The sequence below is a fragment of the Danio rerio genome, chromosome 19 (genome assembly GCF_049306965.1).
Source record: "Danio rerio strain Tuebingen ecotype United States chromosome 19, GRCz12tu, whole genome shotgun sequence".
Lineage (NCBI taxonomy): Eukaryota > Metazoa > Chordata > Actinopteri > Cypriniformes > Danionidae > Danio > Danio rerio.
The window spans coordinates 14,835,025-14,862,798 of NC_133194.1; the positions used below are offsets into that span (position 1 = coordinate 14,835,025).

The 27,774-nt window shown below is 39.9% G+C and overlaps 1 protein-coding gene across 1 annotated transcript in view; it reads right to left on the reverse strand.

Annotated features, from left to right (window-relative positions):
- Positions 1-27,774, reverse strand: part of epb41a (erythrocyte membrane protein band 4.1a) — a 167,053-nt gene that overhangs the window by 63,392 nt on the left and 75,887 nt on the right. The window contains exons 5-12 of the mRNA XM_073931826.1: positions 27,018-27,122; positions 26,592-26,634; positions 26,410-26,485; positions 20,136-20,354; positions 19,837-19,924; positions 14,096-14,248; positions 3,897-3,994; positions 3,414-3,589 (exon numbers count right to left, since the gene is read on the reverse strand). Of these exons, the coding sequence (XP_073787927.1) occupies positions 3,414-3,589; positions 3,897-3,994; positions 14,096-14,248; positions 19,837-19,924; positions 20,136-20,354; positions 26,410-26,485; positions 26,592-26,634; positions 27,018-27,122 (958 nt within the window). The remainder of the gene's footprint in view (positions 1-3,413; positions 3,590-3,896; positions 3,995-14,095; positions 14,249-19,836; positions 19,925-20,135; positions 20,355-26,409; positions 26,486-26,591; positions 26,635-27,017; positions 27,123-27,774) is intronic.

Sequence of the window (27,774 nt, forward strand, 5' to 3'; positions counted from 1 at the left end):
AGCAACTCTCCATTGAGAAATCCTTATTGATTATAGAAACCAGATTTTAAATGTTGTTGAATTGACTTTTCTAAAATAAAAATGAATAAATATCAGGTAAAACAACAGGGTGGGCCATTAATATGGATAAATCTTAATAAAATGGGATTACCGGGATTAACGTCCTGTTTGTGGCACATTAGTATATGTGAGGGGCAAACTTTTCAAGATGGGTGGGGACCATGCTGGCCATTTTGAATTCGGCCATCTTGGATCCAACTTTTGCTTTTTCAATAGGAAGAGGGTCATTTGACACATCAAACTTGTTGGGAATTTCACAAGAAAAACAATGGTGTGTTCTTCTTTCATGAGTTATTTACAAGTTTCTGACCACTTATAAAATGTGTTCAATGTGCTGTCTATTGTGTTGGATTGTCAATGCAACCCTCTTCTCCCACTCTTCACACATTGATAGCAACACCGCATGAGAAATGCCAGCACAGGCTTCCAGTATACATAGTTTCAGGTGCTGCACATCTTGTATCTTCACACCATGAATTTCTCTGAATTTGTAGCTAAATTGTTAGCGGTGCCAAACAGCATTTCCCTTTGTTTAACAATGCATGTAGTTGATATATTTTAACAAATAAAATTACCTACAAGTTGTGGCTCACAATCCACGGCTTCTTCTATTATAGTTAAAGCTGCTTCTTCTTTTGAGGAGTTTTTAGCCGAATCCAGCACTGAACTGGGAGAGATTCTGGAAGATCTCCTTTGTCAAATACCAGCTATATTTTATTTAATTCTCTGGAACATAATTAAATTTAAACTGTAAGCACTTCTCTCTTTGTGCCGTGTCCATTTTAAGCGCAAATACAGAAACAGAAGAAGCTCTGTGAAAATAGCAGAGTTTGGACGGCATTTTAGCTTTCTCTGCTATAACATTACAGCGCCTCTGGCCACGCCCCTTTGCTGCTCGGGGTGTAGGCGCATGGTGAAGGCATGTAACCTGAAGTGTCTGTGATCTCTCTAGCCTGGATGTATTTTTTGGTAGGCCCCAAACGCCGTTCGCTGTAAGCTAACTCTGTAAAAGACAATGTCTTGCTTTGCATTTGAACATATTTCATGATGTTTATGTTCACACAGCTACATTACACAAAAACTAAAGTTTAAAATTTGATATCGTAGTGAACCACCCCTTTAAGTCAACTGCATTGAAAACAAAATAAAGATTTGTATGAAAGCATTATTTTCAGTTCACACTTAAATATTCTTTTTAAAGTATTTGTAAGAACTCTTTTAAAAGTATCGAAAAGTTTACTTTGCATTCTGGGATTGTGTTGTTCCATTAAATAATATGACATGTTGGTTTCTAAATGGAGGCAACATATTAGGTAGTTTGAGTGTAAAATACCTGACACACAGAGTCATACAGACATATTTCAGATCTGCAATCCTCAACATTTCTGGCCAGCAGGTCTCAAAACACTCCAGGATTAAGAAAGCAGTCAAACATAAGGTTGTTATTGAGTTTCTGTGCACAGAGAGAGCAGTCTGAAGGTTGACTTTATCTATCCTTCAGCAAAGACAAATGACTTCTGCTCACAGCTCGAATAAAAACAGATGCTTGCAGAACAACTTACATAAAGTGTCTGAACCTCCCCAAGGGAAGCACATTAGAGAACTGGAGAGAGGCCGAAAAACGGAGATTGAAGGAGCAAATGAGATCCCAAGCAGAGCAACAGAGTGTGTTAGATATCAAATTCCCGAGGTGACTGGCAGTGATTGGCCAAAATCCAACTAAGTGGGCCAATCGTCTGGATCCATGTTCAGACTAACCATCCATACCTATAAAGTGCATTAGTGGCCACCCACTATAAGGATTTTTCTCTATTAGTTTTTCCCATAGGAGGCTGAGAACATTCTTTGTTGAAGCATTATTAGCCATGAACCGCAAAATTTGATCTAGAGCAAACAGTGTTTATGAGAATTGGGAGGGTGGGTACAGGAAGTACAAGCATTGTGAGTTAAAACCAATTGAATTAATCAATATATACTTTATAGCAGAATATCACTTAACATTTTAATGAAATGTAATAGTATTATTATTTAATTCTAAATTGATTTCTTTTCTTTTCTTTATTATTTTCTGCATGCATTTTTATTTATATTTCAAGAGTTTCCACATAGATAATGCTTGACTATCTTAGCAGGTTTGGCATGCTGTCCCGGGAGAGAACCCTGAGGTCAGAGATACAGTAGATGAGCCCAGGGCTTCCGCTTGGTCAATGACCATTAGCAGGGATACAGGATCAGGTAGTTCTCGAGAGCTTCCCCGATACATTTAGCCTATACCTTGATTAATAAAACAGCTATGGGAATAGACCGCCAACCACACAAGTGTGTATGCATTAAGTGCTTGTGACTGTTACTGTTATTTAATTCACTTGTGTCATGTCTTTGGACTGTAAGAGGAAACCACAGTACCTGGAGAAAACCCACGCAAACACAGAGAGAACATGTAAACTCTGCACAGAAAGTGCCAACTGGCTCAGCTAGACACCAGCGACATTCTTGCTGTGCGGAAGCAGTGCTAGCCACTGAGCTGACATGTTGCCCAATCCTGGAATTGAGGAGAAATAATGGATGAAGGGTTCTACCAAAACGAAGATAGGGAATAAAGTTAAGCTGGATATTAATGTTAAATTTGGAATAATCCGATTGGCTAGCTAATGCTGCGGTAAATCAAATCACGTGATCTTTTAAAAATTAGCTTGTGAAACTTCACTTATTATTTTAATTATTTTAAAATAATAAAATAATACATTTTATAATATTATATTTTATTATATCATTTTTTGATATTAATTTTGTTTTATAATAATAAATTAATATTTTTTTTATTATTGCATTAATTTATTTATTTCCATATTTATTTATTCTTTTTGACTTTTCACTCTGTAACAATCATGGAAATGAGGGATGTCTATTATTTATTTATTTAAAGAAGTCTTTATTTATATATTAATTTATTTTTTTATTTGTGTGTTAATTTATTTTTATATTTCATTTATTTTGCATTTAAACGATTTATTTCAGTATTCATTTATTTTTGATTGGATTTGTTTTGTTTTTTTTACTTTTCAGTTTGTAACATGGAAATGAGTGAGACGTCTTAAAGTAGCTTCAGCGCATTATTGGTTAAGAGCCAAGTAAAAATGCCATATAGTAAATATTTGTCACCTGATTAACCAACACATTCTCACCAAAAATTCTTACCTTTTTGATTTACTATCTAATTCATATGAACTTTAGTACATCTTGGTACGATTCACTAATTAATATTGTAAATCAAACTGCAATCTGTAGTCGTTTAGAACTAATACACATATAGATACAGAAGGATTAAAGGAGTTTGACAGATGTGAACACACCTCCGTCTAAGCTGCGGGACGCCCTCTTACTGGTGGAGCGCTGGAAATGAGGAGCAGGTCTGTCGATCATAGAGCTGGCCTGACGGGTCTGGGCTTGAGTGCGGCCGCTGTAGCGGAACTTTGATCCCAAAGCCAGGAACTTCCTGGGGGTAGTGGCTGCTTCTGTAGATGTCAACCTAAGACCCAAAAAAAAAACATTTTGAGAAAGTACATGGACTCAAATAAAATGTCAAAAACAAAAAGTCACTAGGACACAGCTATCTCAGTGAAAAAAAAATGTAAAGATGATTCCTTGCATTTACAATTTTTTACATTAAGTGGTTGTAAACAATTTATTTGGGCTGAATTTAAACAAGCAAGTTAAGTTGAAGATTACTACATTTCATTTGTTTGCTTTAATTTAACCCATATAAATTGCTTGCAACAATTTTGCAGAATTTTTTTTGAGTATATGTGTTATGATGCATTGCTCAAAATTCATACCTGAAGAAAGTGTGATGCTCCACGCAGACTTTCCACAGTTTCTTGGCAGCCTTGTAGTTGGGCAGTTTAAAGCCAATGGCGCTTTCGTAATGTTCCAGCTAAAAAAAAAAAGTTAAAAAGAAATTAAAAAGAAAACAGAGGCCCACTTGACATTAAGGGCCCTATCATACACCCGGCGCAGTGTGGCGCAAGGCGTGGCGCAGTAGTCTTTTGGTAGTTTCAGCTTGGCGCAAGAGTCGTTTTGGGGCGTTGCGATACGCTGTTTAAATAGCAAATGCATTAGCGCTCATTTGTGCGCCCATAGGCGTTTTGGTCTAAAAAGAAAGGCGTTCTGAGGCGGACCGCTGGCGCGTTGCTATTTTGAGAATCTATAATAGTTTTTTCATTAGACCAAAACTAACCCGGTCTAAACTCCGGCGCAGAGTTGTGCCTAGCTTACGCACTGCTTAATATGCACAAGAGAGCAATAGGCAAATATCTTTACATATGTAAAAATGTAAATATTAAGGATATATATAGAATATAATAAGAATAGATAAAGAATATAAATATAAAGGATTAAAACATTACAAAACATATTATTTTCTAGCCTACATAAATATGAAAAATCACTGCTTTTATGTCTTCTTCATCTCGGGAGGCTTTTTCAGTTCATTCATAACAATTTGCTTTTGTATAATGTTATTATTATTAGCAGTATTATTTAATATATCCATATTTATATTTGTTTTATTAAAAACAAGCTTAGATTTGCCCACCTGTCAGGTTTTAGACCATATGGAGCACAGCATGTGTTTTAGGATATAACTCAGGTCTTTGAGCACATTTTGCTATTATTATTCATTTATTTGTTTGCTGGAAATTAGAACTGAATTTAGAAATAGTTTTGAAACGAATATTTGCATTTAACAAACAAAAGTATTTATTTATAGACTAATTGATGTCTGTGCGTAAAGGTTTCCCTATCCAAGAGCGAATGTGAAAGTAGTTCCATTATCTCTCATTCTCACGCAGTAGATGCTCTGTTTAACAGTTTTCTGTTAAAACTGTTAACTGTTTGCTTGTGAAATGTTAAGACTTACTTTGCGTCCTGTAAATAGCGAATGCGCTCTTGGCGCGTTGCAGCTGACTCTTAAAGGGAATGGGAGATAAGATTCTAATTGGTTTATTCTCAAAACACACCTATAACTCATTAAGAAAATAAACTCAACCCTTTTAGAACATGCGCCGCAGCGCAAGGCAGATTTCCCGTCCTTAAATTAGCAAAAACGCATCCTGACACGCCCTGAAAGCGTTTGCGCCCTGCGTTTTGCGCTTTGCACATGGACTGTCAAAATAGATCCCAAAGGCTTTAAACGAAATCCAAAAAATAACTGAAATGAGGTCATTTCGAACAAAATCCCACCAAAACCCAGTTAACCCCCTTGTAGGGCTGTGGTGTCTAAATGTTTAAAAACAGTATACCGTCCCTCAGCCTTCTAAGAATTTCTTTTTACTCTCAAATGAAAACAAAAACTTGTGTTCTTCCATTTCACTTTAAGTATACTGGGGTATACTGTAGGGGTTAAAGGGCCATGAAACCCCCCACTTTCGGTTCAGGTCTACCTCAAAGCGTTTTTCAAAAAATGCATCATAATGGGCGTGAAGCTCTGCGAGCGAATGGCAGAAGTGGGCGTGGCCAGCAGGGGAAAAGGAGGGGAGTGAACAACTGTTGTCAGTCAGCTCACAAAATGAGACGCAAACCGTGAGAAGACGCATGATTTTATAGTTTACAAAGTTAAAATGCAAAGAAATAAAGTCATTTAAGCCCTGCTACATTTGTCATTTGTAGTTCCCCTTCGGGGGGAACTTCAGCACTATAAGTGGATTTGATTGTAAAATCCACGCATTGGGAGGTTCGGTTCAGAAGCTACTCGTCTGAAGAGTATTGAACGGGCCAATTAAGAATGAATTGGCAGCGCAAGCCTGCGCAGGTGAGCGGCATAAGCAATCAACTGAGTATATAAGCTCACCTGGCGCCAGCAGACGCTATCCTTTTCGCTTCAGAGACTTTCTGATCGAGTCGATGAGGGTTCCTCCTGCTGTGACCAGCGATTCTGAGCGAACGAGAGCATTCTCCCGGTCCAGAGTGTGTACACGCAGTGGTAGACGGTCGAGCTGGGTTTCTCCCTTGCCTGGCGTTCTTTGGGTCGGGTCCTCCAGAGCGGTGCGTATAAAGTTGCAAACTTCACAGAAAGAGCAACACAGTCGTGCAGCACGTCCTTATCAGGACGGCGCTCCGACTGTGCGTTTCTGGATGCGGTGGTTTCCTGTCCTCGGATGATGGGCGCGGGCACTGCGTTGCATGTCTGGGGGTCCAGCATGTTAATGCGCTGCTCGCGGGCAGTTCATGTCGTCATTGCGATGCCATGACTGTTGCGCAAGATTGCGGTTAGCCTTTGCAAAAGGGCGAACCACCCCAGTTGTCCCCTGCTCTGCAGCGGGCACTCGGGCAGATCTGAGGGTTTCAGCGAGAGATAATCCGTCGCCCACGGGCCCGCGGACCTCCCGCTCCTCTAAGCGCTCCATCCAAGCTTCGGGCGGGGGAAGCGATCCGTCTAACAAATGGTAGCCCTTACGCCCGATGACACCGGAGACCAGATGTCCACCGCGGCATCGGAGGGTGGGCTTTCATTGTCCGATGATGATCCAGACCCGCTCGCCCCCTTCGGGCTGGTGAGTGCTGTCACTACGGATCCTGAAACGGACATGTTAGCCGTGCTTTCCCGGGCTGCTTCGGCCGTGGGTTGGAGATGGTTTATCCCCCAGCTCCGCGGCCGGACCGACTAGAGGGGCGTTCCCTTCTTCCCGGAGGTGCACAGTAGGCTCACGCGGTCTTGTAAAGCACTTTTTTCTGCTCGTGCTGCGTGTTCCTCCACCCTAACCACTCTTGACGGTGAAACAGCCAGGGGGTATGTGGCGATTCCTCAGGTTGAGTGCGCGATGGCGGTAAATCCGCGCGGCGCCTCTTCTTGGCGGGGTCCGCCTCGTCTCCCATCCAAAGCCTGTAAGTTATCTACCTCCCTCGGAGCAAGAGCTTACATAGCTGCGGGCCAGGCTGCTTCCGCCTTGCATGCGATAGCCACCTACCAGCGCTACCAAGCGCAGGCGCTGGCCGAGCTGCACGAGGGTGGGTCCAACCCAGGCTTACGAGCTTCGCACCGCCGCCGACTTAGCTCTTCGGACTACTGAGTCCGCTGCGTGTGCGTTGGGGAGGACGATGTCCACATTAGTGGTCCAGGAGCGCCACCCCTGGCTGATATGCGCAAAGTCGACAAAGTCCGCTTTCTTGACTTCCCCATATCCCCAGCCAGGTTCGGCGACACTGTCTGTGAATTCACCCAGGAATTCAAGGCGGTGAGAGAGCAGTTGGTGGGTGATGTCTTATCGGCAGTCCGTAGCCCGCTCCGCCTGCCGTGCCATTCATACCTGCTCCTCGCCGAAGGCGCCCGCCTACGAGAGCTGCTCCGCCCCCGCACACGCCTCCGGCGAAGCGAGCGCGTCGGGCACCTCGGAAGCAGGCAACCCCCTGCCCAGAACGCCGCTAAGTCCGGCAACGGACCGCGAAGCGCCCCTGGGACAGGCCATCTGGAGAAGAGGGAACTTGCTCTTTCCCCGCTGGAGGGCGGGGCCACATTTCCAACGGCACTTTTTACTGCCATGAAAACATTATGAAAGGGCACTTTTCACTTCCCCAGATGTGACAGCCCGAAATCTGCCAGTCTGGGACGCTATGCTTTCTAGCTTGCAGATTCGGTGCGTTTCGCCAGTGGCTCACGAGCGCTGGGAGGACGGTCTCCTTTCTCCCACCCTTCGAGCCTCCCCTCCGGAGCTCGGGTTTGGAGTGAGAGCAAATATCTCACCTCCAGCTTTTCCGTGGTACCCGCGAGCTTCCCGGATCAGCACACCCACTCCGCGCTGCCCCACTGCTGGTACGTCAGCGATTGTAGCGATGAGTCCATTAGCGAGAGCTCTGCCTGCCTGGTTAGCGCAGGCCAGCTCTTCGCGGTGGCTCATACGCACAATCAGACTCGGCTATGCGATTCAGTTCGCGAAACGGCCCCCCAAGTCACGGGTGTGTATTCACCAGGGTCAGCCCTCTGTCCGCCCCTGTCTTGCGAGAGGAGATTGCTGTCCTCCTGGCGAAGGATGCAATCGAGCCGCTCCCTCCAGCCGAGATGGAGAGCGGGTTTTACAGCCCACGCTTCATCGTGCCCAAAAAGAGCGGTGGGTCACGGCCAATCCTAGATCTGCGCGTTTTGAACCGCTGCCTGCACAAGCTGCCGTTCAGAATGCTCACGCAGAAGCGCATCCTCCGGTGCGTTCGTCCTCTGGGTTGGTCTGCAGCATTAGACCTGATGGACGCGTATTTCCATGTCTCCACTCTTCCTCGCCACCGACAGTTTCTGCGGTTTGCGTTTGAAGGTCGAGCTTGGCAATACAAAGCCCTCCCCTTCGGGCTCTCTCTGTCTCCGCGGGTCCTCACCAAGCCCGCGGAGGGTGCCTCAGCGCCCCTTCGGCTCGCGGGCATCTGCATACTCAATTTCTTTACGACTGGCTGAATTTTGCCCTCTCTTTGATTATGCACAGAGTTGATTATGCACAGAGACAAAGTGCTCTGGCACTTCCACCTGTGGGGGTTTCAGGTCAACCGAGAAAAGAGCAAACTCGCCCCCGTGCAGAGGATCTCTTCTCTCGGGCTGGAGCTGGACTCGGTCACCATGGCAGCGCGCCTCTCCGGAGAGCGCGCTCAGCTGATGCTGTACTGTCTGAGAGAGCTCGACAGTAAAATAGTGGTCCCACTGAAACTATTTCAGAGGCTCCTGGGGCATATGGCATCCGCAGCCGCTTCATGCCGCTCGGATTATTCTATATGAGACCACTTCAGCACTGGCTTCACGATCGAGTCCCCAGACGCGCATGGAACGCGCGCGCACACCGAGTCTCTGTTACTGCGCTGTGTCGCCGCGCCCTCAGCCCTTGGAGCGACCCCTCGTTCCTACAGGCCTGGGTGTCTCTAGAACAGGCGTCCAGTCTTGTTGTCGTTTCAGCAGACGCTTCCAACACGGGCTGGGGGGCTGTGCGTTGCGGGCATGCGGCTGCGGACCTGTGGAAAGGTACCCAGTTGCATTGGCATATCGCCTGGAGCTGTTGGCAGTGTTCCTCGCTCTCCACCGTTTTTTTCCGGTGTTGGAGCGGCAACACGTGCTGGTCAGGACGGACAGTACGGCGGCGGTGGCGTATATCAGCCGTATAGGGGGTATGCGCTCTCGCCGCATGTCTCAGCTCGCCCGCCGTCTGCTCCTCTGGAGTCATCCGCGGCTGAAATCGCTGCACGCCATTCATATTCAGGCAAGCTCAACCGTGCAGCTGATGCGCTCTCACGGCAGCCTTGCGTCCTGGAGAATGGAGACTCCACCCCGAGTCTGTTCAGCTGATATGGGCGCGATTCGGGGAAGCCCAGATCGATCTGTTGCTTCCCCCGAGATCGCTCATTGCCAGTTGTTCTTTCCCTGACCGAGTGCTCTCGGCACGGATGCACTGGCTTACAGCTGGCCTCGGGGCACGCGCAATACGCGTTTCCCCCAGTGAGCCTGCTCGCGCAGTTACTGTGCAAGGTCAGGGAGGACGAGGAACAGTTTGCTGGTTGCGCCCCTCTGGCTCAACCGGACCTGGATGTCAGAGCTCTCCCTCGCGATAGCCCTCCCCTGGCAGTCCCTTCGAGAGAGCACCTACTCTCTCAGGGACAGGGCACCACCTGGCACCCTCGCCGATCTTTGAAGAGATTTTTAGACGCGAGGAAGACTTAGGTAACCTCCGATTGCGGTGGCTAATACCGTCACTCGGGCTAGAGCCCCCTCCCCGAGCGCGCCTATGCCCTGACGTGAAGTCTATTCACTGAATGGTGTGTCTCTCGCTGAGAAGACCCCCGTAATTTGCCAGATCAGCGTTGTGCTTTCTTTACGCCGAGAGAAGTTGGAGAGCAGGCTGTCGCCCTCCACACTCAAGGTTACGTGGCTGCCATCTCCGCTCTCATAACGCGGTGGCTGGCAGCACCGTGGGAACGCATAACCTCATCATCCGGTTCCTCAGGGGCGTTAAGCGAATTAATCCACCCCGCCCCCTCTCATGCCCTCTTAGTATCTCGCCCTCGCTACACAAGCCGCGTCAGATCCCTTCGATCCTCGACTCAGTATATTTCTGTCCCTGAAGACAGCTCTGCTGGTCGCGTTGATATCGATTAGAGGGTCGGGGACCCGGAGGCATTTTTCGGTCAGTGACTCGTGCCTGTAATTGGGCTGGCTTCTCTCACGTTCTGAGACCCCGCCCACGATATGTGCCCAAGGTTCCTACCACTCCATTTTAATACGAGGTAGTGAGCCTGCAAGCGCTGCCCTCGGAGGAGGCAGACCCAGCCCTTCTTTATTGTCCAGTTCGCGTTTTGCGTATTATCCGGACCGCACTCAGAGTTTAGATCATCTGAGCAGCTCTTCGTCTGTTATAGCGGTCGGCAGCAGGGAAGTGCCGTACCGAAATAAGTTCCCACTAGATTGTGGATGCCTTTCTTTCACTATCAGAGCCGAGATGAGCCGCGTCCCCCGAGAGCGCGTGCGCACTCCACTCGGAGCTTCGCATCCTCTCGAGCGCGCGCACGCGGCGCCCCTCTAACAGACATCTGTAGAGCTGCGGGCTGGGTGACACCCAACACATTTGCAAGGTTTTACAATCTGCGAGTGGAGCCGGTTTCCTCAAGGGTATTAGGTAACCCTTGGTGATTGAGGAAACAATTCGGTAGGGTGTTGAAACACACTTGCTGCGCCATTTTCCCTAACACGGAGATACGTGCGCCTTTTTATCTGTCAGTAAAGTTCCCCGTCAGGTGAGCCCTGCAGATTCCTCCGTGGCCCCCAGCACTGACTCAGCGGAGGAGTCACTTGCTGGCCCACTACGTTGTAGGTCTGCCCGCTGGTCAGCCCGCGTTTTGGGTAAAGGTGCCTGCTATGCGTGGTCCCCACTAGGCGATCCCATATGCTTATTCAGCCACGGTTAAGTCCCCCCCCCCCTGGGCGGACCCGTGTCTTCCCTCCCCGCTAACCACTCTTTTGCTATGCGTACTCCCCCTTTTTAGGGCTAGTCCATATGTAAATTCTGCCATCTATCCCCCCTTGGGTAACGGATGGCCTCCGCAGTGTCCTCCCTATCGGGATTGCACGCTTCCCAACGTACTGTCGTATTTTCCTAGAATTATCTAGATGCTCACGACTTCCCAAAAAATATATATAAATCCGTAAAACTTCTGTTGAAGTAGGATAAATTAGGGCCAGGGACACGTTGGAGGACCGCGCCCCCCATGATGTGGGTGCGTCACGCTTGCTTGACTATCTCCTCATCGGGGGTGTTGGTAAGGTGCAGTCATTATGGCGCTTTCAATGGGCTCCCAATGCGTGGATTTTACAATCAAATCCACTTATAGTGCTTCCGTTCCCCCCGAAGGGGAACGTTCGAGGTTACTAAAGTAACCCTTCGTTCCCCGAGGAGGGGAACGGAAGCACTATACTCCGTCGCCATAATGACTGTCCCTTAGCTGTTGAAAGTCTCTTCAGCTTAAAAAGGATAGCGTCTGCTGGCGCCAGGTGAGCTTATATACTCAGTTGATTGCTTATGCCGCTCACCTGCGCAGGCTTGCGCTGCCAATTCATTCTTAATTGGCCCGTTCAATACTCTTCAGACGAGTAGCTTCTGAACCGAACCTCCCAATGCGTGGATTTTACAATCAAATCCACTTATAGTGCTTCCGTTCCCCTCCTCGGGGAACGAAGGGTTACTTTAGTAACCTCGAACGTTTCATATACACATAACCATAATTTATATCATTATAAATAATAATCGTGTTAATTTAAACACTATAAATGAGGACTTTTCCCTCAATCCCCGGGTCTGAATGCAAACTCAGTGCAGCAGGGCGATGAGTCTATATGTGAACAAACTCCTGATAAAAGACAACGTTCGCCATTCTCCAATTCTCGTATACTGTTGTCCCGACAAAAATGCCTGCTGCACACAAACAGCTATGCTGTATTGGCCCTGACAGCATCCCAGGGAAAAACATGCAACAAACCCCGTGGATCATGGAAACAAACACATACGACCCGTCATGAACAGCTAAATACTGTGTGCCGTGAGTCCCAGTCTCAGCTTGGCACTGGCAGGTTTGTCTTGACTTTGGAAAGCATGAGCAGTCATGAATAATTAAGAAGCCGGCTCTTCTCATAGGATAAGAAAACTCTGCTTTGAATAATAATTAGAAACCGACGTGTCATCTTTGCACCTGCAGTTTTGCGCTATGTCGCAGATTTTGATCCCGCCTCAAAAATCTTTTTAAACCCAGAAGATGAAATTACCTGACAAAAGCTCAAAATCATCCAATTTTCCCCACAATTAAAGCTAACAGGTGCTAACAGTGTCTTAAATGATGCTCAACAAACACAAATCTTTGAAAATCTCAAAAAAGTACTAAAGGGTTTTGTGAACCTTTAAAAGTAAACATTGAAAATAGCAGAGCAGACAGAAAGAGTAGATGTGCACTTTCATGCACATAGAGATCCAAAAAACAAATGTAGAATTTAACGTTAGATTAAAGTATTTTCCAATCAACTATCCTGAGTGAAAAACAGAACACTGAATACATTGAGTAAAACAGCACTTTCATTACCACACACATCTACTAACCTTTGTTAACATTAGCTACAGTTTCACTCAGTCGCTTAGTACATTACTCAGATCAGAATGACATTTTATTTATTTGATATTAATAATGTGTTAATAAACATTGATATTTGCATTAACTGAGATTAATAAATGCTATAATAACATTTCTAGTTGTTAACTAAAGTAAAAAACTAAAGTCATTGCACATTGAATCCAAAATGTCAGCCTCATGTTGTGTCAATCACATTTACACACTGTGTGCAAAACTGTTATCGATCGTTAACAATAAATAAATCTGATTGGGTTTTGATTTATTTATTTTTTTTACATATTATCACATCCAAAAAAACATACTTAAAACAAACATGTTTTTATAATTTGGAGCTGGTACAAAAAAAGTAAAAAAAAAAAAAAACTGAATGCTGTCACTGGAAGCACAGAACACTGTAAAAAAACAACAAAAAAAAGTATGTAATATTAAGGCAGAATGTGACAGATGGTTGAGAACCACTGCGGTAGACTAATGTATGCTGGTTTCAGTGCCTGCTGTGCACCTTTCCCATGCAGCTGTTTGGCCAGGGTGTCTGCGTGTGCCATACCTTTGAGTGCCAGTGTTCAGGATTAATTAGTTCACAGAAATGTGTTATGTGGCAGCAGTATTGCAAGCGATGCATCAAAATGTTGGGATAATCCCATGCAGCTCTTTAATAAGGTGGTGAACTCACCTTTATTTTCGCGCCATGGACTGAATGGACAAAATATTTAATATTTATTTTTTCGTAGATACAAATAGAAAAAGAAAAAATATAGGAAATTTATAAAATTTTCAGCCTGCAGTTTTTACTTTACAGTTAATTTACTTTACAGTTAAAACCTTAACTGTAAAGTAAATTTTAAAAAAAAAAGTTTTTTTTTTGTATTATTATAAATCTATATAATAAAATGAAAAAAGTTTAAAATTGAAACAATAATATATCTTTATTATTATTGTTGCTATTTATATTATTATTTTAGAATGACCTGTTTTCTACTTCTCTTAACAGTAATGCTATTTTAAGCTTTTGTTTGATTTAGAATAATATATTAGAAGTATATTAATATAAAGTATATAAATGGATCTAAAAAATGCCACGTCTGAGCAATATGATGCCAAGAACAATTGATTTTGTGAGATCAGACTCCTGGCACAGCATTTTAAATGTAGCCATATTAAACTTATACTTAATTATTTAATTACATAGGAATGGAAGATGGGGTTAAGCAATGTCAACACACATAATAACTATTATTATTATAACTAATTTTATCACTTACACATATTTTTTAAATATTAATAACGATAGTAATAATAATATTATAATACATGTAATATTAAATTTCTCTCTTTGTGTTTCATAGAAAAGCTTGCATATTCCAAACCATTCTATAATAAAATCAGTATTCACACTTACATCAGATGGCCGAATCTTTATGAAGAAACTGCTGCGTTTGTAGGAGACTTTGAGAACTTTTGGCCAGGGGAATCGATTAATCCTCAGCTTGTCTTTATAGACCATCAGACCACTGGAGCAGACGCCCAACATTATATCCACTCCATCCAGATCCTGACAGAAATAGAGAAAATAAAAGGGGGCAATGATTATATACATTGTAGTATTATAGTGCATCGACCTAAAACTTGCAATCTCAAATGTCTACCACTAGAGGGCGCCCTTGCTTCTCTTTTAAAATAGTGAATTCCATAATTTATTTAAATCCATGGCTTGATGCAAACAGATTGACCTGGTTTCTGCGACCAAATCTGAGCAGCGGCAGGACATGCAATGCTTTTATCTCAAGCACTTCTGTGATATGAAGGACATTTTGGTATAACCAATGATTTTCTAAAAGTTAAGATTGCTGATTCCATTTAAAGCAGATGGTTTAATGATCACTTTGTCCAACTGAGACATCTAATAGGATGTATTTTAAGCAAATAGTGGTTTGTACCATCAGATAATGATGAATGATAATGTGGAGTAATAATACAGCATAATCAACAACCAAAAGCAAAAAAAAAAAAAAAAAAAGCATTTAATTGATCTTTAGTACTAGGCAAAGAATAATCACACACATACATAGAAACAAAACTATACTAAACAATTTTGTTACAAAGATTTTTAAATGTATACATAAATTGTATCATACACATCTTTATTTATATGTATAAATATTTTATTTTATTTTATTTTTATTCAAATATATGCATGCCTGTGTGTATATACGCACAATAAATATACACAGATAAGTTCTTTATAAATGTCTTAGTAAAACACACATTTTTCCTCATTTAAACACAATATATTATCTTTTACAATTCTTCAATTTACATTTATAAAATTTTGGAACAGTAAACATGTCAGGCTAAATAATTTAAATAAATTATTGACTTCAGGTAGGTTTATTAGTTTACAAAACACAGATTTCTTTACAACACATAAAAAGCCTATACATACAGTTGAAGTCAGAATTACTAGCCCTCCTTTATTTTATTTATTTATTTATTTATATTTCCCAAATTATGTTTAACAGAGCAAGAAATTTTTTACAGTATGTCTGATAATATTTTTTCTTCTGGAGAAAGTCTTATTTGTTTTATTTCGGCTAGAAAAAAAGCATTTTTTTTATTTTTAAAAGCCATTTTATGATCAAAATTATTAGCCCCTTTAAGCAATATTTTTTGATGGTCTACAGAACAAACCATCAAACCATCATTATACAAATACTTGCCTAATTACCCTAACCTGTCTAATTAACCTAGTTAAGCCTTTAAATGTCACTTTAAGCTGTATAGAAGTGTCTTAAAAAATATCTAGTAATATATTATTTACTGTCATCATGGCAAAGATAAAAGACATCAGTTATTAGAAATGAGTTATTAAAACTATTATGTTTAGAAATGTTTTGAACAAATCTTCTGTTCATTAAACAGAAATTGGGTAAACAATAAACAGGGAACTAATGATTCGGATGGCTAACAATTCTGACGTCAACTCTTTACCTTGTGAACAGAATTCTTTTGTGGGTTTTAAAACCTTGACTTTTCCAAACTGCAGTAAACCTACTGTAGTATAATTTAGTTAGTTAATTTCATGTTAACTTTTATTCTGAATGTGATTAATTTATAATTATTGTGATTAATAATTGCCCCAAAAAATCTAGACTTTTATTAATAAAATACTGAGAGAAAATTCTAACCTGTATTTTGGAATTCTCCAAGATTTTGATAAAGGGACAACCATAAAACAACATAACTAAAGATGCAGTAGGTGATTGTCTTCAGAAATATTTTTTGCTATGCTGGTTGAAAATCTATTCAAAATTCCAATAGTAATGATTAAAGTAAATGATCTAAATGTATTGATATGTATTTTATATTCTGGGTAAAGCATAAAAAACGTAAAAATGTTTGTCAAATTAAATATTGTCGAGCCGACAATTCCCATAATTCTGATAAGTAGCCCAAACTGTCTGTCAGCAAATGTGGATTTGAACAACTGCGCACCCATTCACGCAGAACTGCTGATGCGTGTTCACAGGGGCCACGGTCACGTGGACACGAGTGAGAGTGGTAAAAACAAATGCTCAATCAAAACTTTTTGATTCCTGAATGAATATTGGAGTTACATTTGTACACTGGAGAAAGGACATGGCTGAAGTATTTCTTTAGACAGGTTCTGTTCTGTTTTAAAACTCTTTTAGTCACACAAAGCGTATGTAGATTTTGTCGTAACAAATATATGTTATATGCACAGAAGTTCAGCCACTGAAATCTTCTGGCGAAAGACTGATGTGATTATTTTCAGTTTCATAAGGGACCTTTTTCAGCAACGATAAAGTAGTTTTTATTTAGTTTAACAACAAAACATCAGTAAATAGCTCTGTTCCGGCTGGCCTACTTTACTGAGGTGAAGTTTTTTTATTCGCATTGGTTCATTTTTGAACAAGGACAACCTGTGACGTGCTGCCTATATTGTTTACCATGCTACTCTAATTATTTGGTCTGAAATAGCATGTAAGTATGGCTTAGTAATAAGTGTAATTCCTGCAGCCCGCCAGCCAATCACTAAGCATACAGTAGTCGTTTTAAGACAAAGCGTGTGAGAGAGTGAGACTGATGAGAAAGTGATGACAAGTTGTGCTTGCTAACCACACCAGTGCTTACAAAACTTTTCAGCCCGCGACCCCCAAAATAACAATGCCAGTGACTTGCGACCCCCAATATCCTATGAGGTGGTTATAAATACAGAAACCTTGCATGCAATGGCGCACACACCAATAGACCCAAGTCTATTCTTTGTTGAGTTTTTTTTTATGTATGTCAGTGCTGTAAATTGGCCAGAAAGTTTAACATGGAATTAAAAAACAGTCTGCTGCATCTGGCGCTATGCTGTTTCTTTAATATAATGTAATTACCCCAGGGGTCGCAGTCCAGTAGAACTAGTAACTATAAGCTACTATAGTAACTATATAGTATATCTAGGGTTGTAACGGTATGAATTTTTCACGGTATGATAATCGTCTAAAACAATACCACGGTTTGACGGTTTCGCGGTATACGGTATGTTACAAATGTTACAAAATAATAGAACAGTGAAGCAAATTTGACTTTTTCCAAATAATATATTTTTAGTTACTATAAACAACACCACTTACAATGAACAAATAAAAATAAGAAAATAATAAATAATGTGTCAAAGTCCAAATAAAGTCCAAATAAACATGGTGCACATCCTCAGTAAAAAATAGATATAAATATTTACTATACTATAAATAGTTACATAACGAAACTAGATTCAATATGGAACATCCTTAGGTTTTATGTGCCAGCATGGATATGGTTGTCTATCGATATGGATTTGGATGTGGTTGTCTGCAATGCAGACAAACAGCTGCATCTTCATTTGCGTCTTTTGAAAACAGCGAGAGCAGCAGTTCGTCTTTGCTGTGTCACTGTTTTGTCATGTTTCTGTGCTGCTGTGCATGCAAAAGTACTTAGTATGAGAATTATTTCATGCAAAACTTTTTTTTTTTGCGTTTTATTTAGCCGCGCATAAATGTATGCCTATCTCTCATTCCGTGTTGTTCAAAAAGCTTGGTCCACAAACAAAAGCGAAACCTATGCTTATTGGTTGTGATATAGCGAGTTTGAACCAATCTGGGCATGGAGGAGGGACAATGCATCAATGTATCATGTCTGATTTGTCCGGAGACACAGTGACGAGCGTTTCTTTGTCAAATCAGCGTTGTCAAATGTTGATGACGTAACCGCACTGATTCCGGAGCCTCTGAAAGTCCGCGAATGTTATGTGATACAGCACTGGAAAGCTGAGATTCTCTTCTTTATGCCAATCTTTGAATTGTATGAATCGGATCAGCGGATCAAAAGTTATTAAACATTTAAGACTTATTAAACTTATTTTTAGCCGCGGGCGGCTGTCTCGGTCTTTAAGGAGACAGAAAACCGTTAAAGGTTAAAACCGTTGATATGCAATTGTTCATGGTATGATAATCGTGCACGTTCAAATCGTGGTAAACCGTCATACCGGTATATTGTTACAACCCTAAGTATATCGTAACTATAAACGACTATTTTGTCTTTTCAGTAGGTTATGGATAAAATATGGTAATTCTTAAGGTTTAATAAAAAATAAATAGATTTTTGGAAATCACCAGGGGCCTCATGTATCAACGCTGCGTACGCACAAAAAAATGTGCGTACGCCAGGTTTCACGCTCAGAATCGCTCACGTTTGAATTTACTAACAATGAACTGAACGTGGGAATGTGCGCAGCTCCACGCCAGCTTTATGGCTGGCGTACGCACATTTTTTGTGCGTGTCTGTTTTATTTCCATTGGCGACTCCTAGAGGCAGTTAAATTCCTCTCTACAAAGTGTCTGAGGCTTGCAATGGCAGCTGTATGAGACGGGTACATCTAGCAGGTATATAAGGTTTCCATACCATACATTTGACCAGCTAAACATTAAAGCACAATTTGCAGCAGTTGCCTGTTTTCCCAATGTAATCTGAGCTATCTACCGCACGCACATTGCTATAAAGACACTATCTGAAGATGAATTTGCATGCATGAATCAGAAACATTTCAATTCACTAAATGTGCAAATAAAATATGATGCTTATTGATATGAACTTATTGATGATTCCTACTTGTCTTTCTCGTGATAAATAGTTGGCAAAATCTGATATATAGCGGGGGAAAAAACAAGAAAGAGTTCATCAGACGCTGGATTCGAGCCGAGTTCATGCTCGAACGTATCAATTCATGATCACATGCGTCTTACGAGCGCGCCACTGAGACTGTTAAGCGTACTGCAACATTTTACAGATATAAACCACACTATTTCTTTTTTTAATGCACTCAGTGCGATGTTCAGACCCAACTGTGTTGACCGCATCAGCTAAACTCTCCCACTCTATTTTTTTCTTTTGTTGTTAATTCCGGAGAACAAACTTGCAAATAACACCGCTTTTCTCCGGTCTACCTCCGAAAGCAGCACCTTCAATTCACATTCTGTTCAAAGTTTCTCTTTTTGCTTGCTTTTGCCATTGCTTTTTCGTTTAGTTTTTCCATTAGCATAGTCATTAGCATATTCATACGGGGGAGGAGGCAGGGAGGGGTTTTGTGCTCATGCATGTTGCGCTCAGTTTCACGTTCATTCGGATGTACAAAAGAATATGCGTGAGATTCGGCGTACGCAGTGTTTCATACATCTGATTTTTTTTCTGCGTACGCACATTTACAGCTTTGTGCGTACGCAATGTTTTAGTAAGATTTCCACGCAAGTCTTCTTACATGAGGCCCCAGGCAACCCGCCTTCATTGTCCCTTCCCCCACTTTGGGAACCATTGAACTACACAACTGAAAATGTGCAAGATATAATACAGCTTTTTGTTCAGAACTGTAGTATAATAAAGTACTATAAAGTTTTCTAACTGGCGAATTACATGATTTAATGGGTCTCTGTCATCTTTAATGTGCGTATTTAGGAAGCGTTGTTTTGTTCGACAGGGGAGGGATTGTATTTGAAAGATATTATGCTAACCGGTTAGCATTTAGGCAGATCCCCTACTGCACCTTTAATCATAGTCAAATGCTAATCACTGAAACTGTTTTCTGTCAATCAGATGTACCTTTGCCTGATGTAGATCGACACCGTACATGGCCAATTTTTTGGCATTTTCCAGGAACATCATATCAGCCTGAGCCGGACTCATAGACCTGTACAAAACACAGAAGCAGTTTATCATTACCACATCTTAATTCATATTTAAATTGGATCACAAAAGTAAAAATACACATATTTAAATCTTACCTAAATGTGCTATCATTTCCCCTTACAACACACATTCCCACATATATCCATTTGGTATTAGTGTTAAATGCACATAAATAAATCATCATCATCCCATTAATAAGCAGTCATAATCACCTGTATGTGCGATGAAGCTCCATGACTTTATCCTCCAGTTCTTTGGTCTGTCCAGGAATCAGCTGAAGCTCCTTGGCATAATCACTGGCGTGAACCTCAGGGTCATACTCCCCCAGCTCAGACTGCAGGGCATAAGAGCCCAGGAGTGCCAAGGTCACGAAAGAGCAGGGCAAACGGCCATTCTTGATGTCCTTCCGCAGCTGCAAACACAAGAAGTACCTGCAGAGTGCAAAATAACATCATTTAGGTTCAATTTGTTTTACACACTATGGGGCACGTGACAAGTTGAGACAAGTTTTTCTGTTGCGTTATGAAATACACGAGAGTGAAACTGCTGCCATGACAACAGCAGTAAAATGACGTCAGTGTGGTGCTGTGATTATTCAGGGTGAAAGGGCTTTTGTAATTTACGAGTGTGATAATGAAACTGGCTGGAGAATTGAATGCTCACTTGGTGGGAAACAGCAGGAGGCTCTCCATTTTATTAATGATTTAATCTGGCAAGTATCAGAGATTACTTTTAAAATTAGTGAGTGAGCGAGAGAAGGAGAGAGAGAGAGATACAATCTAACAAACTACTATTTTATGAGAATGAAATTGCAAGAGGCTGGAAATTATGGGGAATTTACCTATTTTGGTTTTAATTCTGATTGCCAATTCACTATAAATGCAGAGGTGCAGCAATATTTAATTTTTTTATGTACACTACTATATGAAGAGAAAAAATGAAGATGAGATTGTTTCACACAATCTGTTTGGATATTCTGGATTATTTTCGTAGGGCAAAAATCAAGACTCAAACTCAGAAAGTTTACAACACAGTTGCATTTTATGTCCGCATACTGACCACTAGGCTTTCAACGCTGACTTTCTTGTTTTGCTTTGTTCTTTTTAAGTGTACATCATCCCTTCATGACTGAACAGTTTGGGTAAAACTTGGAAACATTTGGGTATAACATTTTTTAAGAACCAGGGAGGTACAGAGGCTCTGTGGTTAGCACTGTCACCTCACAGCAAAAAGGTTGCTGGTTCGAGTCCCAGCTAGGCTAGTTGTTTCTGTGGGTTTTCTCCAGTCCAAAAACGTGCACTTATAGGTGAATTGAATAAACGAAATTATCCACAAGTATGCTTGTAAATGAGTGTGTATGGGTGTTTCCCAATACTGAGTTGCGGCTGAAAGGGCATGCACTGCATAAAACATATGCTGGAATAGTCAGTGGTTCAATCCGCTGTGGCAACCTCTGAAATGGAGACTAAGTCGAAGGAAGATTAATGAATACATTTTTAAGAACCTCAAACCTCTAGCAGTAATCATACAGCATTCCTGCTGTTTGTCATTCATTTAATGAGCATTTTTATAATACAATGTTACTGATATTCACACAGTCTTCAAGATTTGTAGAAATGTAACAAATTCACCCAGAGCTGGATAAAAATTTATGCAAATTTTTGGCTATTCAAATCAGTTGCGATGATATTAGATGTATAAGCAATAAGCTGTATTGTGTGTTAACGATTTATAGACCATTTCAATGTGGTGATGCCATTGGCCCATGAACATTTCCTGCTTGTTGTCAAACTATTTCATATGTGTAACAAGAGGTGATTCAATCATAACTTGGTGTTTTAGCAGCTCTCATAACATCATTTATCAATATATGGAACATTTCACAGAAGCTATGGAAATTAAAAATGTAAAACAGGAAATAGGTCAGGACCATTGTTATTGTTTACACCCCTCAAAATGGTCTAGCAAACATGGCAAGTTCTAATACTAAACTGTAACATACATGGCAGCAGGAAGTGTATAAAACCCTCCTTATTCAAATCCGAGTAATATAATGATATATAATATAATGACATTGTGTATAATGAATAATTTAATTAGTTCAAAAATTGCTTTTGAATGCACACTTGCTTTTTACTTTCACTTTTGAATTTATTATCATATGTACTGTGTTATTTACTTATTTATTTATTTATTTTTTGAGAGGCTTGGAATGTCAAATACTACAAATTCCCATGATTGTCATTTACATTGATGATCAATTAATCATGAACCATAATAATGCGAGATGATTCAACCTCTGCGGCACAGTCACCGACATGACAAGATGTGCAAATCACAGTAAAAACACAAACAATCAAACCTAAAATGGAAAATGTTTTTACTGTAATTAAAAATGATCATTTAATAGAAGCTTTTAGTTATATAACAGAATTATTATTAAATGTAAAGACTAATTGTGCCATCTCATCTATACAGTATGCACTGGAAACTGGTACATGTGTGCATTCATGTGAGCAAATAGATGTAATGTTAAAAGGTCCATATTGCAATTTTAATGTAGCTGCAAATAACTCCACATGATCTCAACCAAGGAACAAAGATCTTATCTAGTGAATAAATGGTCATTGTCTAAAAAATTATTCATGTAAATTTTACTTTTATGTAAATTACTGATCATTTGTGGTGACGCGGTGGCGCAGTAGGTAGTGCTGTCACCTCACAGCAAGAAAGTCGTTTGAGCCTCGGCTGGGACAGTTGGCATTTCTGTATGGAGTTTGCATGTTCTTCCCGTGTTCGCATGTGTTTCCTCCAAGTGCTCCAGTTTTCCCCATAAGTCCAAAGACATGCGGTACAGGTGAATTGGGTAAGCTAAAATTGTCCTTGGTGTATGTCTGTGAATGAGAGTGTTTCCCAGTGATGGGTTGCAGTTTGAAGGGCATTCACAGTGTAAAACATATGCTGAATAAGTTGGTGGTTCATTACAATGTGGCGAACGCAGATTAATAAAGGAACTAAGGTGTACAGAAAATGAATGAATGACTACTGATCATTTGTTGTCCATTTTCCTCTCCTTACATCAAGCTAATCCAATGCAGCCTATCTATGTATGGGAATGTGTGGCACTGGCATATCTGCGTCTCGAGCTTGCTTTTCCACTGTCATACCAAACGTTTTGTAAAACAGTTCAAGTTGTATTCCATGTGAGCCTTTTATGGTGTGCTTGCTATCTCTCTATCTATCTCTCTATCTATCTCTCTATCTATCTCTCTATCTCTCTATCTATCTATCTATCTATCTATCTATCTATCTATCTATCTATCTCTTTGTCTGTCTGTCTATCTATCTCTATCCATCCATCCATCCATCCATCCACCCATCCATCCATCCATCCATCCATCCATCCATCTATCTATCTATCTATCTATCTATCTATCTATCTATCTATCTATCTATCTATCTATCTATCTATCTATCTATCTATCTATCTATCTATCTATCTATCTATCTATCTCTTTGTCTGTCTATCTATCTCTATCCATCCATCCATCCATCCATCCATCCATCCATCCATCCATCTATCTATCTATCTTTGTCTGTCTGTCTATCTATCTCTATCTATCCATCCATCCATCCATCCATCCATCCATCCATCCATCCATCCATCCATCCATCCATCTATCTATCTATCTATCTATCTATCTATCTATCTATCTATCTATCTATCTATCTATCTATCTATCTATCTATCTATCTATCTCTTTGTCTGTCTGTCTATCTATCTCTATCCATCCATCCATCCATCTATCTATCTATCTATCTATCTATCTATCTATCTATCTATCTATCTATCTATCTATCTATCTATCTATCTATCTATCTATCTATCTATCTATCTATCTATCTATCTATCTATCTATCCATCTATCTATCCATCCATCCATCCATCCATCCATCCATCCATCCATCCATCCATCCATCCATCCATCCATCTATCTATCTATCTATCTATCTATCTATCTATCTATCTCTTTGTCTGTCTGTCTATCTGTCTGTCTGTCTATCTGTCTGTCTGTCTGTCTGTCTGTCTGTTTGTTTCTTTTTTTTTTTCATTCTTTGTTATTCAATGAAGTAAATATCAGAAATAATTTGTCCCCAAAAACAGAAATATCTGATCATCTTCCATAAAGCTATTTTACCTTACACCTGGGCAACAAATGACACATTTCCATTACATTCCAGAGAGTTCTGTTATCAGCATCACTGAGGAAAATAAAACCATATCCATGCTCACTGGCTCGAATTGGCACAGAATGAAAAAATAGTTAAGCAAAGAGAACTGTTCAGCCTGATGGTTTAAAAGTGGATTAAGTGTTACAACTTGTTCCAGTACATACTGTAACATAAGGGAGGCAGGGCACGAGAGCCACTATGCTTTCACTCACTACTGCTTTGGCTCTGGTTAAAGGGATAGTTCACCCAAAATGAAAATGAACCATATTTATTTATAATCAAGTTATTCAAAATCTTTATGAGTTTCTTTCTTCTGCTGAACACAAGAGAAGATATTTGAAGAAAGAGGAAAACCTGTAACCATTTACTTCCATGGTAGAATAAACAAATACTATGAAAGTCAGCGGTAACAGGTTTCCAGTTTTCTTTAAAATATCTTCTTGCATTCAGCAAAAGACAGAAACTCATTAAAGTTTGAAACGAGTTAAGGGTGAGCAGATGATAACAGAATTTTCATTATTGGGAAAACTATCCTATTAATTAGGCTACTACACCCCTCGCTGCTGAAATCAGCTTCCAGAAATGATCAGATGTGCTCCAACATTGGGCACGTTCAAATCAAGACTGAAAACACATCTGTTTAGCTGTGCCTTTACTGAATGAGCACTGTGCTACGTCCGACAGATCGCACTTTTATGTTTCTATCTTTTTTTCAATCTTTTATAAAACATTTTATCTGTTTATCTGTGTTTTTATCATTTGTATTATTTGTTTTTATTTTCTTACACTTGTTTCTTTTAATAATATTTATGTAATGCACTTTAAATTGCCACTGTGTAGGAAATGTGATTTATGAATAAGCTTGCCTTGCCTTAATCTGGGACCGGCAGCTTTTTCCCACACAGTGTATTTTTATGCAGGTAAAGGGAATAATGAGAGACTGACTTGACAAGCCTGAGGATCTATAGAAACATTAGGCATCAGTTACCTATGGCTGCTGCTAAACTTTTTATGAATACAATGATTTTACCTCACTTATCTTATTGTGCTACAAGCTGGTCGCACACAAACATTACAACATTAAAACCATTGTATGTTATGTATAAACAAACTGTTAAAATAATTGCTAAAAACCCAAGGAGCTATCATCATTGCAACTGTATTGCACAACAAAATTACTAACATTCGACAGTTTCTTATTTTATGCTGATGTGTGTTTAATGTATAAAATATTTCATGATCTTGCACCACCACCCCTCAAACAATGTGTGATTGTCGGCAAGGACAATATAAGACAGACTAGGTCATCTGTTAGAGGTGATTGTTCAGTTAAACTTAAGAGAACTGCTTTTGGACAATCAGTTTTTTCAGTTAAAGCAGCAGAAAGATGGAATAAAATACCAGTGTTTATCAGAGAGAGAGAGCAGCACTTTTAATCATTTTAAAACTGTTCTTAAAATTTGGCTCAAACAAATTAAAATATGCAGCCACTGATTTGATTTCATTTTATTGTTAATGATGTATTGTATTTATTGTATTGTACTGTAAGTGTATATTTTATTGGTTATTACTGTTAAATTTGTTACTTCCTGCTCAGGGACTACAGATGTAAATTAGCTTTATAGCTAACTCTGGCACAGCATGTCATGTTGTACATTGTCCCTGTATAAATAAATAAAATAAATAAATAAATAAATAAAAGAACACAAACTGTCCAGATTCAACTTCATGGCTTGAAGTTGTGGATGCATATCACAGCGTATAGCAGAACTAATCCTTTAATTATGACCATTCTTAATTGACAATCAAAAACTTGTATTGATGAAAAGGGTTTTGGCAATTACCGATCGCAAATTAATTGTTTGCAACCTTAAAAGGGGCTATACTGAGCAAACATTATTTAAAAAAATTATATTTGTCAATGAGGTTTAGGGTCTGAAATTACATCGACCAATGATGGCTCTGATGTGATTTGTGCCACAAAGAACAAAGCAGAATGGTAGTATCCACTGTACAACTAAACTAAAAGCTAAAATATTTCGATAAAAAAGCAAAACAACAGTGACTGAACACTGAATGGTTGATTTTTCTTCTGTCTTGCTACAATCCTAGATATCAGGGACAGGAAATGTATATAACAGACAGAGAAATAGATGGACACACAATGAAGAGGTGAAATCGTCTGGCCAGAGTGAAACTGATTCATGAGAATGCACAAAATATAGAGTACAGGATCAAGAAAGTGCTGTTGACCTGGTGATGTCTTCTGATAGCTGGGCAGGATCAGGTGGGTAGAACTTCACATTGAATGTGAAATCATAGTCGGTGCCTGGGTCAATGCGGACATGATTGAAAACAAAATGAGGGAAAATTAGAAAGTGACCATGTGATCTAATATTACATGTCAAAGAGTTGTACGGTTTGAATCCACTCACCTTGTATTTGCCGTCTGATCTCCTTAGTAAAGTCCAACCATGTCTGAAAGACAAAAGAGAGAATTAATTAAAAAGATTACATCAAATACCATAAAATAACTGTAATTGAATCTACAATATGTAGAACTTCACTAAGGTCATGAAGTTCCAACCAATATTGTCTCCTTATAGTTATTGTAATCTTAATAAGTTATTGTAATTGATCATCTTTAATGTCAAACCTTCTAATACAAGTAAAGAAAGCAAAAAGATATTAAACACAACAGGTCATAATTTAAAAATCTTCATGTGTTTTGTTTGTGACTGTATGACTATAATTCCACTCCGTAAACCTGAAGAAAACATGTTTTTTTTTTATATATAATAAAAAAGTAGTCCACAGTTTATATTAAAAGAGTGATTATGAGTGCTGCTATGCAGATGTACCTTTATGGTTGGTGTCTCCCAGATAGCCAGACCGTAATAGTCTTTCTCTAACAGGTTCAGGTGGTCACAAACCTTTGCAAACAGATCTTGGCCTTTAGCGTGTTTCTGGAAACAAAAGCATAAAGTTAACTATGCATTTAAACCTGCATTTCATATGTAAGCAGATATTATATATATATATATATATATATATATATATATATATATATATATATATATATATATATATATATATATATATATATATATATATATATATATATATATGAGCAATTCCAGTGTTATAGATGTGAAATTTGCAGTAAAAACTCAAAACATAATTTCACACAGAAAGTATATGTTGACATTATATCGAAACTTTTGTTTATATTTTCCAAAATAGCTCACCACAGAGTTATGGGAGCAGAAAAATATCAATATGTAAACATGTTTTATATTTTAAATTAGGAAAATAAACATGCGTTATGGATGTGTTAAAAAAAGTTTGCGAATTTACAGTCGACAACAGATTATTTAGAAATTCTAACAGTTAAACTACACAACCCAAAAGACACAATGCTCATCAAACAGGTATGCATAACATTTTTGCATTTATGAAGAAAAAATGTTGTTATGGATGTGACACATTTCCGTTATGGATGTGACAGCTGTGATATTGCCACTTGTGTGATTTTGGCAAATTAAATATGATAGTTTGAAATACTGACAGGTACATTCACGAGTATTTTTACAGTACTGTAAAATACTTGCTAACACA